We start from the raw sequence: 18,047 nt of genomic DNA, 5'->3' as shown, positions 1-18,047 counted from the left end.
AAAATGCCTGTCAATTCTGCCCCGCTCCGGAGCCCTGTGGATTACAGTCGCACCATATTGCTCCTCTCGTCTATTTCACCCAGGAGAAACCACGACTTCATTTTGGCTCTTCGCTGCTTCTCATTCTCATTCTTCTCCTTTTCCCTCCTCTACTAAACTGCACTTCAGTTAACATCTTCTCTTCTGTCCATCTGTCTCTCCTCTGTCCATTATTCTGTCTCTTCTTCCATCAAGACATCTTTTTTGTTTCTGTATCTACTAGATGCCAGGTTGCAGAACCAAGAAAATGGTTTTAAAAAATGCTGTAGTTCCCTTTTTCTTAAACAAAACTGTCAGTGTTTCATCATAAAAGAGATGTTCCCATTTCTCACTAAATCTCTCTTGCTGCTAATATTCTTTGTAATCAAATCAATCACATGTATTTATAAAACCCTCTGTTATAGCATCAGTGTGAAGGACCTCAGTGTTCTCTAAGCTGCTATGTGAAGGATCTCAGTGTTCTCTAAGCTGCTATGTGAAGGATCTCAGTGTTCTCTAAGCTGCTATGTGAAGGATCTCAGTGTTCTCTAAGCTGTGATGTGAAGGATCTCAGTGTTCTCTAAGCTGCGATGTGAAGGATCTCAGTGTTCTCTAAGCTGCGATGTGAAGGATCTAAATGTTCTCTAAGCTGCGATGTGAAGGATCTCAGTGTTCTCTAAGCTGCGATGTGAAGGATCTAAGTGTTCTCTAAGCTGCGATGTGAAGGATCTCAGTGTTCTCTAAGCTGCGATGTGAAGGATCTCAGTGTTCTCTAAGCTGCGATGTGAAGGATCTCAGTGTTCTCTAAGCTGCTATGTGAAGGATCTCAGTGTTCTCTAAGCTGCGATGTGAAGGATCTCAGTGTTCTCTAAGCTGCGATGTGAAGGATCTCAGTGTTCTCTAAGCTGCTATGTGAAGGATCTCAGTGTTCTCTAAGCTGCGATGTGAAGGATCTCAGTGTTCTCTAAGCTGCGATGTGAAGGATCTCAGTGTTCTCTAAGCTGCTATGTGAAGGATCTCAGTGTTCTCTAAGCTGCAATGTGAAGGGTTGGTACATATTCATCATCGCTCACATATTTGCAGAAATATCAGGAGTTTAAAAAAGAATTGCCACAGGAAGAAAAGACCTCCGTTGAGCACCCGCACACATAAAAATGATTTATGCTGGAGTAATTAGAGAGAGAGAGAGAGAGAGAGAGAGAGAGAGAGAGAGAGAGAGAGAGAGAGAGAGAGAGAGAGAGAGAGAGAGAGAGAGAGAGAGAGAGAGAGAGAGAGAGAGAGAGAGAGAGAGAGAGAGAGAGAGAGAGAGAGAGAGAGAGAGAGAGAGAGAGAGAGAGAGAGAGAGAGAGAGAGAGAGAGAGAGAGAGAGAGAGAGAGAGAGAGAGAGAGAGAGAGACAGACAGACAGACAGACAGACAGACAGACAGACAGACAGACAGACAGACAGACAGACAGACAGACAGACAGACAGACAGACAGACAGACAGACAGACAGACAGACAGACAGACAGACAGACAGACAGACAGACAGACAGACAGACAGACAGACAGACAGACAGACAGACAGACAGACAGACAGACAGACAGACAGACAGACAGACAGACAGATACCCTACAAGACACATCACCAGAGGTCTGTTTTAAACTGCTGGCACACACCTCAGACACCCACCCATACCCTACAAGACATGTCACCAGAGGTCTGTTTTAAACTACTGGCACACACCTCAGACACCCATACATACCCTACAAGACATGTCACCAGAGGTCTGTTTTAAACTACTGGCACACACCTCAGACACCCATACATACCCTACAAGACATGTCACCAGAGGTCTGTTTTAAACTACTGGCACACACCTCAGACACCCATACATACCCTACAAGACATGTCACCAGAGGTCTCTTCACAGCTCCCAAGTCCAGAACAGACTATGGGAGGTGCACAGTACTACATAGAGCCATGACTACATGGAACTCTATTCCACAGTACTACATAGAGCCATGACGACATGGAACTCTATTCCACAGTACTACATAGAGCCATGACTACATGGAACTCTATTCCACAGTACTACATAGAGCCATGACTACATGGAACTCTATTCCACAGTACTACATAGAGCCATGACTACATGGAACTCTATTCCACAGTACTACATAGAGCCATGACTACATGGAACTCTGTTCCACAGTTACTACATAGAGCCATGACTACATGGAACTCTATTCCACAGTACTACATAGAGCCATGACTACATGGAACTCTATTACACAGTACTACATAGAGCCATGACTACATGGAACTCTATTCCATAGTACTACATAGAGCCATGACTACATGGAACTCTATTCCACAGTACCACATAGAGCCATGACTACATGGAACTCTATTCCACAGTACTACATAGAGACATGACTACATAGAACTCTATTCCACAGTACTACATAGAGCCATGACTACATAGAAATCTATTCCACAGTACTACATAGAGCCACGACTACATGGAACTCTATTCCACAGTACTACATAGAGACATGACTACATAGAACTCCATTCCACAGTACTACATAGAGCCATGACTACATAGAACTCTATTCCACAGTACTACATAGAGCCATGACTACATAGAAATCTATTCCACAGTACTACATAGAGCCATGACTACATGGAACTCTATTCCACAGTACTACATAGAGCCATGACTACATGGAACTCTATTCCACAGTACTACATAGAGCCATGACTACATGGAACTCTATTCCACAGTACTACTTAGAGCCATGACTACATGGAACTCTATTCCACATTAAGTAACTGATGCAGAATCAGATTCAAATTAACTGATAAAAATACACCTTATGGAACAACGAGAACTGTGAAGAAAAACACACACACACACACACACACACACACACACACACACACACACACACACACACACACACACACACACACACACACAGATGTTGTGTTGTAGGTATGTGGCCTGAGGGAACACACTTAATGTGTTGTGAAATCTGTTGTGGAATGTAATGTGTAAAACATGTTTGATATTACTGTCTTAATGATGCTGTACTACAGGAAGAATGAGGATCCATAATTAATTCAGATCTGGCACAGACTCCAGACTCCTGAGTTTAACAAACAGAGATAGACTGTTACATTGGAAACAGTTAGGGAAGCCTCTCTAATTTCCCACAAACCCACACACGCACAATGTGTCGCTCACAACCACACCCCCCCACACACAAAACCACACACACACACACAAAAACCACACACACACACAAAAAACACACACGCACAAAACACACACACAAAACCACACACACACACACACACAAAACCACACGCACACACAAAACCACACACACAAAACCACACACACACACACACACAAAAACCACACACACACACACACACACACACACACACACACACACACACACACACACACACACACACACACACAGCAAGGAAAGAGAGACTAGCAGCTAATTCACAGCAAAGTGTTTGAAGATGAAGGAACTCAAGGAACTAAATATCCTGTTCTGTTCATCACAAGGAACTCATGACTACGATAGTCATTTACAACATTAAAATCGTATTTATACATTTTACGATTAAACTGTTCACTGTGTGTCCCCTTAATAAATGAGGCAGACACATTCCTTCATATGTACGCTGTCCTTTAAACGCATCTGGGGAAAACATTTACAAACTACATTTTGAACTGCACGTAATGAAATATGAAAGTCTACTATGTGACTTAATGATGATAGCCCCTCTCAATCCATCAGAGAAGATTACTGCAGGCTGCCTTGGAAAACACGTTGACTCTCAGATGGCCAATCACCTCGCTCTCTCTCATTTAACCAATCAGAGAAGATTACAGCTCTGCCTTGGAAAACACGTTGACTCTCAGATGGCCAATCACCTCGCTCTCTCTCATTTAACCAATCAGAGAAGATTACAGCTCTGCCTTGGGAAACACGTTGACTCTCAGCTGGCCAATCACCTCGCTCTCTCTCATTTAACCAATCAGAGAAGATTACAGCTCTGCCTTGGAAAACACGTTGACTCTCAGATGGCCAATCACCTCGCTCTCTCTCATTTAACCAATCAGAGAAGATTACAGCTCTGCCTTGGAAAACACATTGACTCTCAGATGGCCAATCACCTCGCTCTCTCTCATTTAACCAATCAGAGAAGATTACAGCTCTGCTGCGGAAAACACGTTGACTCTCAGATGGCCAATCACCTCGCTCTCTCTCACTTCACCAACGGTTAACAGTTACTGCTGTAATGATATAATTATCGGATAAACAGCTGTTAGAATAATATAATTATCGGATAAACAGCTGCTAGAATAATATAAATATCGGATAAACAGCTGTTAGAATAATATAATTATCGGATAAACAGCTGTTAGAATAATATAATTATCGGATAAACAGCTGTTAGAATAATATAATTATCGGATAAATATCTGTTAGAATAATATAATTATCTGATAAACAGCTGTTAGAATAATATAATTATCGGATAAACAGCTGTTAGAATAATATAATTATCGGATAAACAGCTGTTAGAATAATATAATTATCTGATAAACAGCTGTTAGAATAATATAATTATCGGATAAATATCTGTTAGAATAATATAATTATCGGATAAATATCTGTTAGAATAATATAATTATCGGATAAATATCTGTTAGAATAATATAATTATCAGATAAATATCTGTTAGAATAATATAATTATCGGATAAACAGCTGTTAGAATAATATAATTATCGGATAAACAGCTGTTAGAATAATATAATTATCTGATAAACAGCTGTTAGAATAATATAATTATCGGATAAACAGCTGTTAGAATAATATAATTATCGGATAAATATCTGTTAGAATAATATAATTATCTGATAAACAGCTGTTAGAATAATATAATTATCTGATAAACAGCTGTTAGAATAATATAATTATCGGATAAATATCTGTTAGAATAATATAATTATCGGATAAACAGCTGTTAGAATAATATAATTATCGGATAAATATCTGTTAGAATAATATAATTATCTGATAAACAGCTGTTAGAATAATATAATTATCGGATAAATATCTGTTAGAATAATATAATTATCGGATAAATAGCTGTTAGAATAATGTAATTATCGGATAAATATCTGTTAGAATAATATAATTATCTGATAAATATCTGTTAGAATAAACAGCTGTTAGTCAAGGAACAAGGGAGACGTGTGAAGAACAATCTCAACTAAAAGCTAAAAGCCAATAAATACAAACCAATTACACATATTGATTTGGACCTTTTTGTATGTGGAGATAAAAATGAACCATTTCAACAAGACACAACAATATTTGACTAAATATGTGGGAAAAGTCCAGATTGGTCTTAAACGTCATGGGTATAAGTGGTTAACCAACTGTACCCTTACACCATCATGGGTATAAGTGGTTAACCAACTGTACCCTTACACCATCATGGGTATAAGTGGTTAACCAACTGTACCCTTACACCATCATGGGTATAAGTGGTTAACCAACTGTACCCTTACACCATCATGGGTATACGTGGTTAACCAACTGTACCCTTACACCATCATGGGTATAAGTGGTTAACCAACTGTACCCTTACACCATCATGGGTATAAGTGGTTAACCAACTGTACCCTTAAACATCAGGGGTATAAGTGGTTAACCAACTGTACCCTTAAACATTATGGGTATAAGTGGTTAACCAACTGTACCCTTAAACATCAGGGGTATAAGTGGTTAACCAACTGTACCCTTAAACGTCATGGGTATAAGTGGTTAACCAACTGTACCCTTAAACATCAGGGGTATAAGTGGTTAACCAACTGTACCCTTAAACATCAGGGGTATAAGTGGTTAACCAACTGTACCCTTACACCATCATGGGTATAAGTGGTTAACCAACTGTACCCTTACACATCATGGGTATAAGTGGTTAACCAACTGTACCCTTAAACATCAGGGGTATAAGTGGTTAACCAACTGTACCCTTACACCATCATGGGTATAAGTGGTTAACCAACTGTACCCTTACACATCATGGGTATAAGTGGTTAACCAACTGTACCCTTACACCATCATGGGTATAAGTGGTTAACCAACTGTACCCTTAAACATCATGGGTATAAGTGGTTAACCAACTGTACCCTTACACCATCATGGGTATAAGTGGTTAACCAACTGTACCCTTACACCATCATGGGTATAAGTGGTTAACCAACTGTACCCTGTACCCTTAAACATTATGGGTATAAGTGGTTAACCAACTGTACCCTTAAACATCAGGGGTATAAGTGGTTAACCAACTGTACCCTTACACCATCAGGGGTATAAGTGGTTAACCAACTGTACCCTTACACCATCATGGGTATAAGTGGTTAACCAACTGTACCCTTAAACATCATGGGTATAAGTGGTTAACCAACTGTACCCTTACACCATTATGGGTATAAGTGGTTAACCAACTGTACCCTTAAACATTATGGGTATAAGTGGTTAACCAACTGTACCCTTAAACATCAGGGGTATAAGTGGTTAACCAACTGTACCCTTACACCATCATGGGTATAAGTGGTTAACCAACTGTACCCTTAAACATCAGGGGTATAAGTGGTTAACCAACTGTACCCTTAAACATCAGGGGTATAAGTGGTTAACCAACTGTACCCTTACACCATCAGGGGTATAAGTGGTTAACCAACTGTACCCTTACACCATCAGGGGTATAAGTGGTTAACCAACTGTACCCTTACACCATCATGGGTATAAGTGGTTAACCAACTGTACCCTTAAACATCATGGGTATAAGTGGTTAACCAACTGTACCCTTACACCATTATGGGTATAAGTGGTTAACCAACTGTACCCTTACACCATCATGGGTATAAGTGGTTAACCAACTGTACCCTTACACCATCATGGGTATAAGTGGTTAACCAACTGTACCCTTAAACATCAGGGGTATAAGTGGTTAACCAACTGTACCCTTACACCATCATGGGTATAAGTGGTTAACCAACTGTACCCTTAAACATCAGGGGTATAAGTGGTTAACCAACTGTACCCTTAAACATCAGGGGTATAAGTGGTTAACCAACTGTACCCTTAAACATCAGGGGTATAAGTGGTTAACCAACTGTACCCTTAAACATCAGGGGTATAAGTGGTTAACCAACGGTACCCTTAAACATCATAGGTATACGTTGTCATTGCGCATGGTGATCTGAGGCTTGTGTGCGTCTCCTCGACCATGGAAACCCATTTCGTGAAGCGTCCGACAAACAGTTCTTGTTGCTGACGTTGCTTCTAGAAGTAGTTTGAAACTCGGTAGTGAGGGTTTGGAACCGAGGACAGACATTTTTTACGCGCTACGAGCTTCAACAGTCCCATTTTTAGAGTGTGGTCTACCGTGAAGGGGGGGGCTCAAGAACTCACTGCTGCTATAATATGAATGGGGGAGGGGTGGGGGGGGCTCAAGGACTCACTGCTGGTATAATATGAATGGGGGAAGGGGTGGGGGGCTCAAGGACTCACTGCTGCTATAATATGAATGGGGGAGGGGAGGGGGGTCAAGGACTCACTGCTGGTATAATATGAATGGGGGAAGGGGTGGGGGGGCTCAAGGACTCACTGCTGCTATAATATGAATGGGGGAGGGGAGGGGGGTCAAGGACTCACTGCTGCTATAATATGAATGGGGGGAGGGGTGGGGGGGGGGCTCAAGAACTCACTGCTGCTATAATATGAATGGGGGAGGGGTGGGGGGCTCAAGGACTCACTGCTGCTATAATATGAATGGGGGAGGGGTGGGGGGGCTCAAGGACTCACTGTTGCTATAATATGAATGGGGGAGGGGTGGGGGGCTCAACGACTCACTGCTGGTATAATATGAATGGGGGAGGGGTGGGGGGCTCAACGACTCACTGCTGGTATAATATGAATGGGGGAGGGGTGGGGGGGGCTCAACGACTCACTGCTGGTATAATATGAATGGGGGGGCTCAAGAACTCATTGCTGCTATAAGGTGAATGCACCAATTTGTAAGTCGCTCTGGATAAGAGCGTCTGCTAAATGACTTAAATGTAATGTAAATAATATGAATGGGGGAGGGGTGGGGGGCTCAAGAACTCACTGCTGCTATAATATGAATGGGGGAGGGGTGGGGGCTCAAGAACTCACTGCTGCTATAATATGAATGGGGGAGGGGTGGGGGGCTCAAGAACTCACTGCTGCTATAATATGAATGGGGGGAGGGGTGGGGGGCTCAAGAACTCACTGCTGCTATAATATGAATGGGGGAGGGGTGGGGGGCTCAAGAACTCACTGCTGCTATAATATGAATGGGGGAGGGGTGGGGGGCTCAAGGACTCACTGCTGGTATAATATGAATGGGGGAGGGGTGGGGGGCTCAACCACTCACTGCTGGTATAATATGAATGGGGGCTCAAGAACTCACTGCGGGTATAATATGAATGGGGGGGGCTCAACGACTCACTGCTGTTATAATATGAATGGGGGGGCTCAAGAACTCACTGCTGCTATAATATGAATGGGGGGGGGGGGGGGGGCTCAAGAACTCACTGCTGCTATAATATGAATGGGGGGAGGGGTGGGGGGCTCAAGAACTCACTGCTGCTATAATATGAATGGGGGAGGGGTGGGGGGCACTGACACTGCTCAGACACTGCTGGAAGGTCATCCATACTAGAACAACCAGCTGATAGAGAGGATGGTACCGTGGAACAACCAGCTGATAGAGGGGATGGTACCGTGGAACAACCAGCTGATAGAGGGGATGGTACCGTGGAACAACCAGCTGATAGAGGGGATGGTACCGTGGAACAACCAGCTGATAGAGGGGATGGTACCGTGGAACAACCAGCTGATAGAGGGGATGGTACCGTGGAACAACCAGCTGATAGAGGGGATGGTACCGTGGAACAACCAGCTGATAGAGGGGATGGTACCGTGGAACAACCAGCTGATAGAGGGGATGGTACCGTGGAACAACCAGCTGATAGAGGGGATGGTACCGTGGAACAACCAGCTGATAGAGGGGATGGTCCCGTGGAACAACCAGCTGATAGAGGGGATGGTACCGTGGAACAACCAGCTGATAGAGGGGATGGTACCGTGGAACAACCAGCTGATAGAGGGGATGGTACCGTGGAACAACCAGCTGATAGAGGGGATGGTACCGTGGAACAACCAGCTGATAGAGGGGATGGTACCGTGGAACAACCAGCTGATAGAGGGGATGGTACCGTGGAACAACCAGCTGATAGAGGGGATGGTACCGTGGAACAACCAGCTGATAGAGGGGATGGTACCGTGGAACAACCAGCTGATAGAGGGGATGATACCGTGGAACAACCAGCTGATAGAGGGGATGGTACCGTGGAACAACCAACTGATAGAAGGGATGGTACCGTGGAACAACCAGCTGATAGAGGGGATGATACCGTGGAACAACCTGCTGATAGAGGGGATGGTACCGTGGAACAACCAGCTGATAGAGGGGATGGTACCGTGGAACAACCAGCTGATAGAGGGGATGGTACCGTGGGACAACCAGCTGATAGAGGGATGGTACCGTGGAACAACCAGCTGATAGAGGGGATGGTACCGTGGAACAACCAGCTGATAGAGGGGATGGTACCGTGGAACAACCAGCTGATAGAGGGGATGGTACCGTGGAACAACCAGCTGATAGAGGGGATGGTCCCGTGGAACAACCAGCTGATAGAGGGGATGGTACCGTGGAACAACCAGCTGATAGAGGGGATGGTACCGTGGAACAACCAGCTGATAGAGGGGATGGTCCCGTGGAACAACCAGCTGATAGAGGGGATGATACCGTGGAACAACCTGCTGATAGAGGGGATGGTACCGTGGAACAACCAGCTGATAGAGGGGATGGTACCGTGGGACAACCAGCTGATAGAGGGGATGGTACCGTGGGACAACCAGCTGATAGAGGGATGGTACCGTGGAACAACCAGCTGATAGAGGGGATGATACCGTGGAACAACCTGCTGATAGAGGGGATGGTACCGTGGAACAACCAGCTGATAGAGGGGATGGTACCGTGGAACAACCAGCTGATAGAGGGGATGGTACCGTGGAACAACCAGCTGATAGAGGGATGGTACCGTGGAACAACCAGCTGATAGAGGGGATGGTACCGTGGAACAACCAGCTGATAGAGGGGATGATACCGTGGAACAACCAGCTGATACAGGGATGGTACCGTGGAACAACCAGCTGATAGAGGGGATGGTACTGTGGAACAACCAGCTGATAGAGGGGATGGTCCCGTGGAACAACCAGCTGATAGAGGGGATGGTACCGTGGAACAACCAGCTGATAGAGGGGATGGTACCGTGGAACAACCAGCTGATAGAGGGGATGGTACCGTGGAACAACCAGCTGATAGAGGGGATGATACCGTGGAACAACCTGCTGATAGAGGGGATGGTACCGTGGAACAACCAGCTGATAGAGGGGATGGTACCGTGGAACAACCAGCTGATAGAGGGGATGGTACCGTGGAACAACCAGCTGATAGAGGGATGGTACCGTGGAACAACCAGCTGATAGAGGGGATGGTACCGTGGAACAACCAGCTGATAGAGGGGATGATACCGTGGAACAACCAGCTGATAGAGGGATGGTACCGTGGAACAACCAGCTGATAGAGGGGATGGTACTGTGGAACAACCAGCTGATAGAGGGGATGGTCCTGTGGAACAACCAGCTGATAGAGGGATGGTACCGTGGAACAACCAGCTGATAGAGGGGATGGTACCGTGGAACAACCAGCTGATAGAGGGGATGGTACCGTGGAACAACCAGCTGATAGAGGGGATGGTCCCGTGGAACAACCAGCTGATAGAGGGATGGTACCGTGGAACAACCAGCTGATAGAGGGGATGGTCCCGTGGAACAACCAGCTGATAGAGGGATGGTACCGTGGAACAACCAGCGGATGATTCTAACACCCTGACAGCATCTAATAAATGGACTCATCCACACACACACACACACACACACACACACACACACACACACACACACACACACACACACACACACACACACACACACACACACACACACACACACACACACACACACACACACACACACACACACACACACACACACACACACACAGACACACAACACACACTACCAAAGGAACTAATACATCTGGAGTTGGCTGTGGAGGCCTAGAGATCGATGATGTCTACAACGAGAGATATCCCAGAGCTAGCTCGGCTGCTGAGAAGTAGATAAGAGACAGAAGGAGTCTGTCTCTCTCTCGCTCGCTGCACAGGAGAGGAGAGTCATACTGGAGTCGCGGGAGAATTTCCAGAATCCCCCCCCCATTTTTTTTTTTTTTACAAATTAGATATTATAATATCGTCTTTGTATCTCACAATCATTGTAATGTGGTTAACCTTATAAATGTAAATGAAACCTAAAGCACACTCTATTGCAGAGACTTATATATTACCGGCTGCAAAATGGTGAAAACAACACCATTGTCTGATAACAGTGAACTAGGACCACCAACGGACCACCAACGGCCAACAAAGGCCTAAAAGAAATCATTTTAAAAAATCTGTTCTGCTCCTTCCCTGACTCTTCCTACATGTTTGTATTTGACACTGCTCACTTGTCACAATTTTGAAATTACACCAGACAATGTTCTGTAGGATGTTGGTACCCAGCCAGGCTCCAAGAATGCCCTTGCTGTCTCTGCCTGGCCGGTTCTCCAATGGGATTCTCTGCCTCTAACCCTATTACGGGGGCTGAGTCACTGGCTTACTGGTGCTCTTCCATGCCGTCCCTAGGAGGGGTGCGTCACTTGAGTGGGTTGAGTCACTGATGTGATCTTCCTGTCTGGGTTGGCGTCCCCCCCTTGGGTTGTGCCGTGGCGGAGATCTTTGTGGGCTATACTCAGCCTTGCCTCAGGATGGTAAGTTGGTGGTTGAAGTTATCCCTCTAGTGGTGTGGGGGCTGTGCTTTGGCAAAGTGGGTGGGGTTATATCCTATCAGTCTGTTATATCTGGGAGTACTTCTCCTGTCTTATCCGGTGTCCTGTGTGCGTTCTCTAATTCTCTATTTCTTTCTCTCTCTGAGGACCTGAGCCCTAGGACCATGCCTCAGGACTACCTGGCATGATGACTCCTTGCTGTCCCCAGTCCACCTGGCCGTGCTGCTGCTCCAGTTTCAACTGTTCTGCCTGCAGCTATGGAACCCTGACCTGTTCACCGGACATGCTACCTGTCCCAGACCTGCTATTTTCAACTCTCTAGAGACAGCAGGAGCGGTAGAGATACTCTTAATGATCGGCTATGAAAAGCCAATTGACATTTACTCCTGAGGTGCTGACTTGCTGCACCCTCTACAACAACTGTGATAATTATTATTTGACCCTGCTGGTAATTTATGAACATTTGAACATCTTGACCATGTTCTGTTATAATCTCCACCCGGCACAGCCAGAAGAGGACTGGCCACCCCACATAGCCTGGTTTCTCTCTTAGGTTTCTTCCTCGGTTCTGGCCTTTCTAGGGAGTTTTTCCTAGCCACCGTGCTTCTACACCTGCATTGCTTGCTGTTTGGGGTTTTAGGCTGGGTTTCTGTACAGCATTTTGTAACATCAGTCTGGGAGTCTGGGAGGGATGGCACAGTGAGACAGGAGTCTAGGAGGGATGGAACAGTGAGACAGGAGTCTAGGAGGGATTGTAGGGTGAGACAGGAGTCTAGGAGGGATGGCACGGTGAGACAGGAGTCTAGGAGGGATGGAACAGTGAGACAGGAGTCTAGGAGGGATGGAACAGTGAGACAGGAGTCTAGGAGGGATGGCACAGTGAGACAGGAGTCTAGGAGGGATGGAACAGTGAGACAGGAGTCTGGGGGGATGGCACAGTGAGACAGGAGTCTGGGAGGGATGGAGACAGTGAGACAGGAGTCTAGGAGGGATGGATGGACAGGAGTCTAGGAGGGATGGAACAGTGAGACAGGAGTCTCAGTGAGACAGGAGGGATGGAACAGTGAGACAGGAGTCTAGGAGGGATGGAACAGTGAGACAGGAGTCTAGGAGGGATGGAACAGTGAGACAGGAGTCTAGGAGGGATGGGACAGTGAGACAGGAGTCTGGGAGGGATGGAACAGTGAGACAGGAGTCTAGGAGGGATGGAACAGTGAGACAGGAGTCTAGGAGGGATGGAACAGTGAGACAGGAGTCTAGGAGGGATGGAGTGAGGAGTCTGGAGGGACAGTGAGACAGGAGTCTGGGAGGGATGGCACAGTGAGACAGGAGTCTGGATGGAACAGTGAGACAGGAGTCTAGGAGGATGGAACAGTGAGGATGGAACAGTGAGACAGGAGTCTAGGAGGGATGGCACAGTGAGACAGGAGTCTAGGAGGGATGGAACAGTGAGACAGGAGTCTGGGAGGGATGGCACAGTGAGACAGGAGTCTGGGAGGGATGGAACAGTGAGACAGGTCTAGGAGTCTGAGGAGGGATGGAACAGTGAGACAGGAGTCTAGGAGGGATGGCACAGTGAGAGGAGTCAGGAGGGATCTGAGACAGGAGTCTGGGAGGGATGGAGACAGTCTGGGAGGGATGGACAGTGAGGAGTCTAGGAGGGATGGAACAGTGAGACAGGAGTCAGTGAGACAGGGAGGGGATGGCACAGTGAGACAGGAGTCTAGGAGGGATGGACAGTGAGAGTCTGGGAGGGATGGCACAGTGAGACAGGAGTCTGGGAGGGATGGCACAGGAGGGATGGAACAGTGAGACAGGAGTCTAGGAGGGATGGAACAGTGAGACAGGAGTCTAGGAGGGATGGCACAGTGAGACAGGAGTCTAGGAGGGATGGAACAGTGAGACAGGAGTCTGGGAGGGATGGAACAGTGAGACAGGAGTCTAGGAGGGATGGAACAGTGAGACAGGAGTCTAGGAGGGATGGAACAGTGAGACAGGAGTCTAGGAGGGATGGAACAGTGAGACAGGAGTCTAGGAGGGATGGAACAGTGAGACAGGAGTCTGGGAGGGATGGCACAGTGAGACAGGAGTCTAAGGGTGAGGGATGGAACAGTGAGACAGGAGTCTGGGAGGGATGGAGTGAGGATGGAACAGTGAGACAGGAGTCTAGGAGGGATGGAACAGTGAGACAGGAGTCTAAAGGGATGGAACATAGGAAACTCAGGAGTCTGGATACCCTGGGAGGGATTGACCAGCTCATATCTGAACAGTGAGGCGCTGAGGAGGGATCACAGTGAGACAGGAGTCTGGGAGGGATCAGTGAGACAGGAGTCTGGGAGGGATAAAACCAAATAGTCTAGGAGGGATCCAGGTTGGCATGTGACAGCATCCCAGTGAGACAGGAGTTGGGAGGGAAACAGTGAGACAGCGACATGAATCAAGCAACCCCATCTCATTAGTGGTTGGGGAGATAATTTCTAGTCAGACTAATTAGCAATTTACTGTCATAGCCCCACATTAAAAATATGTGATGGTGAGTTGAGCAGACATTCAGAAATACTGTTAGAATGTTTTTTAATTGACTGTAATAGATCCCAATAAAAAACATATATAAACATTAACTGTCAATTACATAATCGTTTTTCCACATGGTTGGGCTCGTAATCATTTTCGGATCTCAAAATGGGGTCGGGGGGGCCAACATTTTTTGGGAACCCCTAGTTTAAATGAATCTTAGATTAGACGTAATCTCGACTGTAAAATCTAGGTTTAGGATTAAAATCAGAGTTGTATCTTTTAATCTAAGGTTAAATCACTAGTGTATGGTTAGTTACACGTGTCATAATGGGTTCACCATAGCGATATGTTCTTGTGTATGGTTAGTTACACGTGGCATAATGGGTTCACCATAGCGATATGTTCTTGTGTATGGTTAGTTACACGTGTCATAATGGGTTCACCATAGCGATATGTTCTCGTGTATGGTTAGTTACACGTGTCATAATGGGTTCACCATAGCGATATGTTCTTGTGTATGGTTAGTTACACGTGTCATAATGGGTTCACCATAGCGATATGTTCTCGTTCTATCCAGGCCTGGTCACCGCTAGACAGCAAAGATAGTTTTCACCTCATCTAACGTATCTAATTCATTTAATTTTGGGTCAAATAAATGAGCCGGCTAGTTGAGTTTTACATGATAAACCACAAGAGCTGAAATGTTTAAATCACACTAAAAATATAAAGCACATACACAGACATCTGATGAACTTTAACCTCCTCCAGTGGCAGTTTAGATTTAATCCCCAAACTACATTTACATTAGAATTTACAACAAGATTTGATCTTGGTTTTAAGTCAAACGTAAACTTTGTTTAGATGAAGGATTCAATTTAACTACGATTTAAATTTAAGGTTTAAAGGTTGTTGGAACAAGATTTATAGATTCAACTTTAAATTTAACTCAGTTTAAGAGTTCATCCATATTGGTGCAATCCACCCCATCCCTCTTAGAAACACACAACCCAACCCACCCCTCTTAGAAACACACAACCCACCCCATCCCTCTTAGAAACACACAACCCACCCCACCGCTCTTAGAAACACACAACCCAACCCACACCTCTGAGAAACACAACCAACCCCATCCCTCTTAGAAACACACAACCCACCCCACCCCTCTTAGAAACACACAACCCATCCCACACCTCTGAGAAACACAACCAACCCCATCCCTCTTAGAAACACACAACCCACCCCACCCCTCTTAGAAACACACAACCCATCCCACACCTCTGAGAAACACAACCAACCCCATCCCTCTTAGAAACACACAACCCACCCCACACCTCTTAGAAACACACAACCCAACCCAACCCTCTTAGAAGCACACAACCCAACCCATCCCTCTTAGAAACACACAACCCACCCCATCCCTCTTAGAAACACACAACCCACCCTATCCCTCTTAGAAACACACAACCCATCCCACACCTCTGAGAAACACAACCAACCCCATCCCTCTTAGAAACACACAACCCACCCCATCCCTCTTAGAAACACACAACCCACCCCATCCCTAATAGAAACACACAACCCACCACACCCCTCTTAGAAACACACAACCCACCCCATCCCTCTTAGAAACACACAACCCACCCCACACCTCTGAGAAACACAACCCATCCCTCTTAGAAACACACAACCCGCCCCATCCCTCTTAGAAACACACAACCCACCCCACCCCTCTTAGAAACACACAACCCACCCTATCCCTCTTAGAAACACACAAACCACCCCACACCTCTGAGAAACACAACCCACCCCATCCCTCTTAGAAACACACAACCCACCCCATCCCTAATAGAAACACACAACCCACCCCACACCTCTGAGAAACACAACCCACCCCATCACTCTTAGAAACACACAACCGACCCCTCTTAGAAACACACAACCGACCCCTCTTAGAAACACACAACCCACCCCATCCCTCTTAGAAACACACAACCCACCCCACACCTCTGAGAAACACAACCCACCCCATCCCTCTTAGAAACACACAACCCACTCTCCCCAGTCCTCCATCTGCACACACACCCACCCACACACAGCAGTACTAACCTGGGTTGAGAGGGTGGTTGAGAGGCTGGTAGGAGGCTGGGTGAACAGTGCAGAGCGGGAGGATGATCGCAGGACATGTGTTCTCCTGACAGGCTGGTCCTGATGGGGGAGAGGAGAGAACAACAGTGAGAACGGTGACAGAACCGTCAGAACCGTGACAGAACCGTCAGAACCGTGACAGAACCGTCAGAACCGTCAGAACCGTGACAGAACCGTCAGAACCGTCAGAACCGTGACAGAACCGTGACAGAACCGTCAGAACCGTGACAGAACCGTCAGAACCGTGACAGAACCGTGACAGAACCGTGACAGAACCGTGACAGAACCAGAACCGTCAGAACCGTGACAGAACCGTGACAGAACCGTGACAGAACCGTGACAGAACCGTCAGAACTGTGACAGAACCGTGACAGAACCGTCAGAACCGTCAGAACCGTGACAGAACCGTCAGAACCGTCAGAACCGTCAGAACCGTGACAGAACCGTCAGAACCGTCAGAACCGTCAGAACCGTCGGAACAGTCAGAACCGTGACAGAACCGTCAGAACCGTCGGAACAGTCAGAACCGTGACAGAACCGTCAGAACCGTGACAGAACCGTCAGAACCGTGACAGAACCGTCAGAATCGTCAGAACAGTCAGAATAAAAAATAAATATTTTCCATCCAGAAATCAATTAGTATACCTCAAACTTTAAACATCTAATCTCTCTTGAGCTGAAAGATGCAGAAATCAATTAGTATACCTCAAACATTAAACAGCTAATCTCTCTCTGAGCTGAAAGATGCAGAAATCAATTAGTATACCTCAAACTTTAAACAGCTAATCTCTCTCTGAGCTGAAAGATGCAGAAATCAATTAGTATACCTCAAACATTAAACATCTAATCTCTCTCTGAGCTGAAAGATGCAGAAATCAATTAGTATACCTCAAACATTAAACAGCTAATCTCTCTCTGAGCTGCTAGCAAACAGGATGTGGCTGAAAGATGCAGATATCAAATTAGTATCCCTCAAACCTCAGGACTACAACAGGAACGGGGGCTATATTAACCCCTATATTAACCCCTATATTAACCCCTATATTAACCCCTATATTAACCCCTCACGACTACAACAGGGATGGGGGCTATATTAACCCCTATATTAACCCCTATATTAACCCCTCACGACTACAACAGGAACGGGGGCTATATTAACCCCTATATTAACCCCTATATTAACCCCTCACGACTACAACAGGAACGGGGGCTATATTAACCCCTATATTAACCCCTATATTATCCCCTATATTAACCCCTATATTAACCCCTATATTAACACCTATATTAACCCCTAT

General features: G+C 45.9%; 1 protein-coding gene across 1 annotated transcript in view; it reads right to left on the bottom strand.

Moving 5' to 3' along the window:
- The window catches only part of LOC127911261 (calcium uniporter protein, mitochondrial-like), a 142,187-nt gene that overhangs the window by 52,972 nt on the left and 71,168 nt on the right, over window positions 1-18,047 (bottom strand). Inside the window, exon 2 of the mRNA XM_052477426.1 lies at window positions 16,711-16,809. Coding sequence (XP_052333386.1) covers window positions 16,711-16,809 — 99 coding nt within the window. The remainder of the gene's footprint in view (window positions 1-16,710; window positions 16,810-18,047) is intronic.

The sequence above is a fragment of the Oncorhynchus keta genome, chromosome 24 (assembly GCF_023373465.1).
Source record: "Oncorhynchus keta strain PuntledgeMale-10-30-2019 chromosome 24, Oket_V2, whole genome shotgun sequence".
Classification (NCBI taxonomy): Eukaryota; Metazoa; Chordata; class Actinopteri; order Salmoniformes; family Salmonidae; genus Oncorhynchus; species Oncorhynchus keta.
The sequence above is the reverse complement of the archived record's forward strand: the minus strand, read 5'-3'. Positions and strand labels throughout refer to the sequence as shown.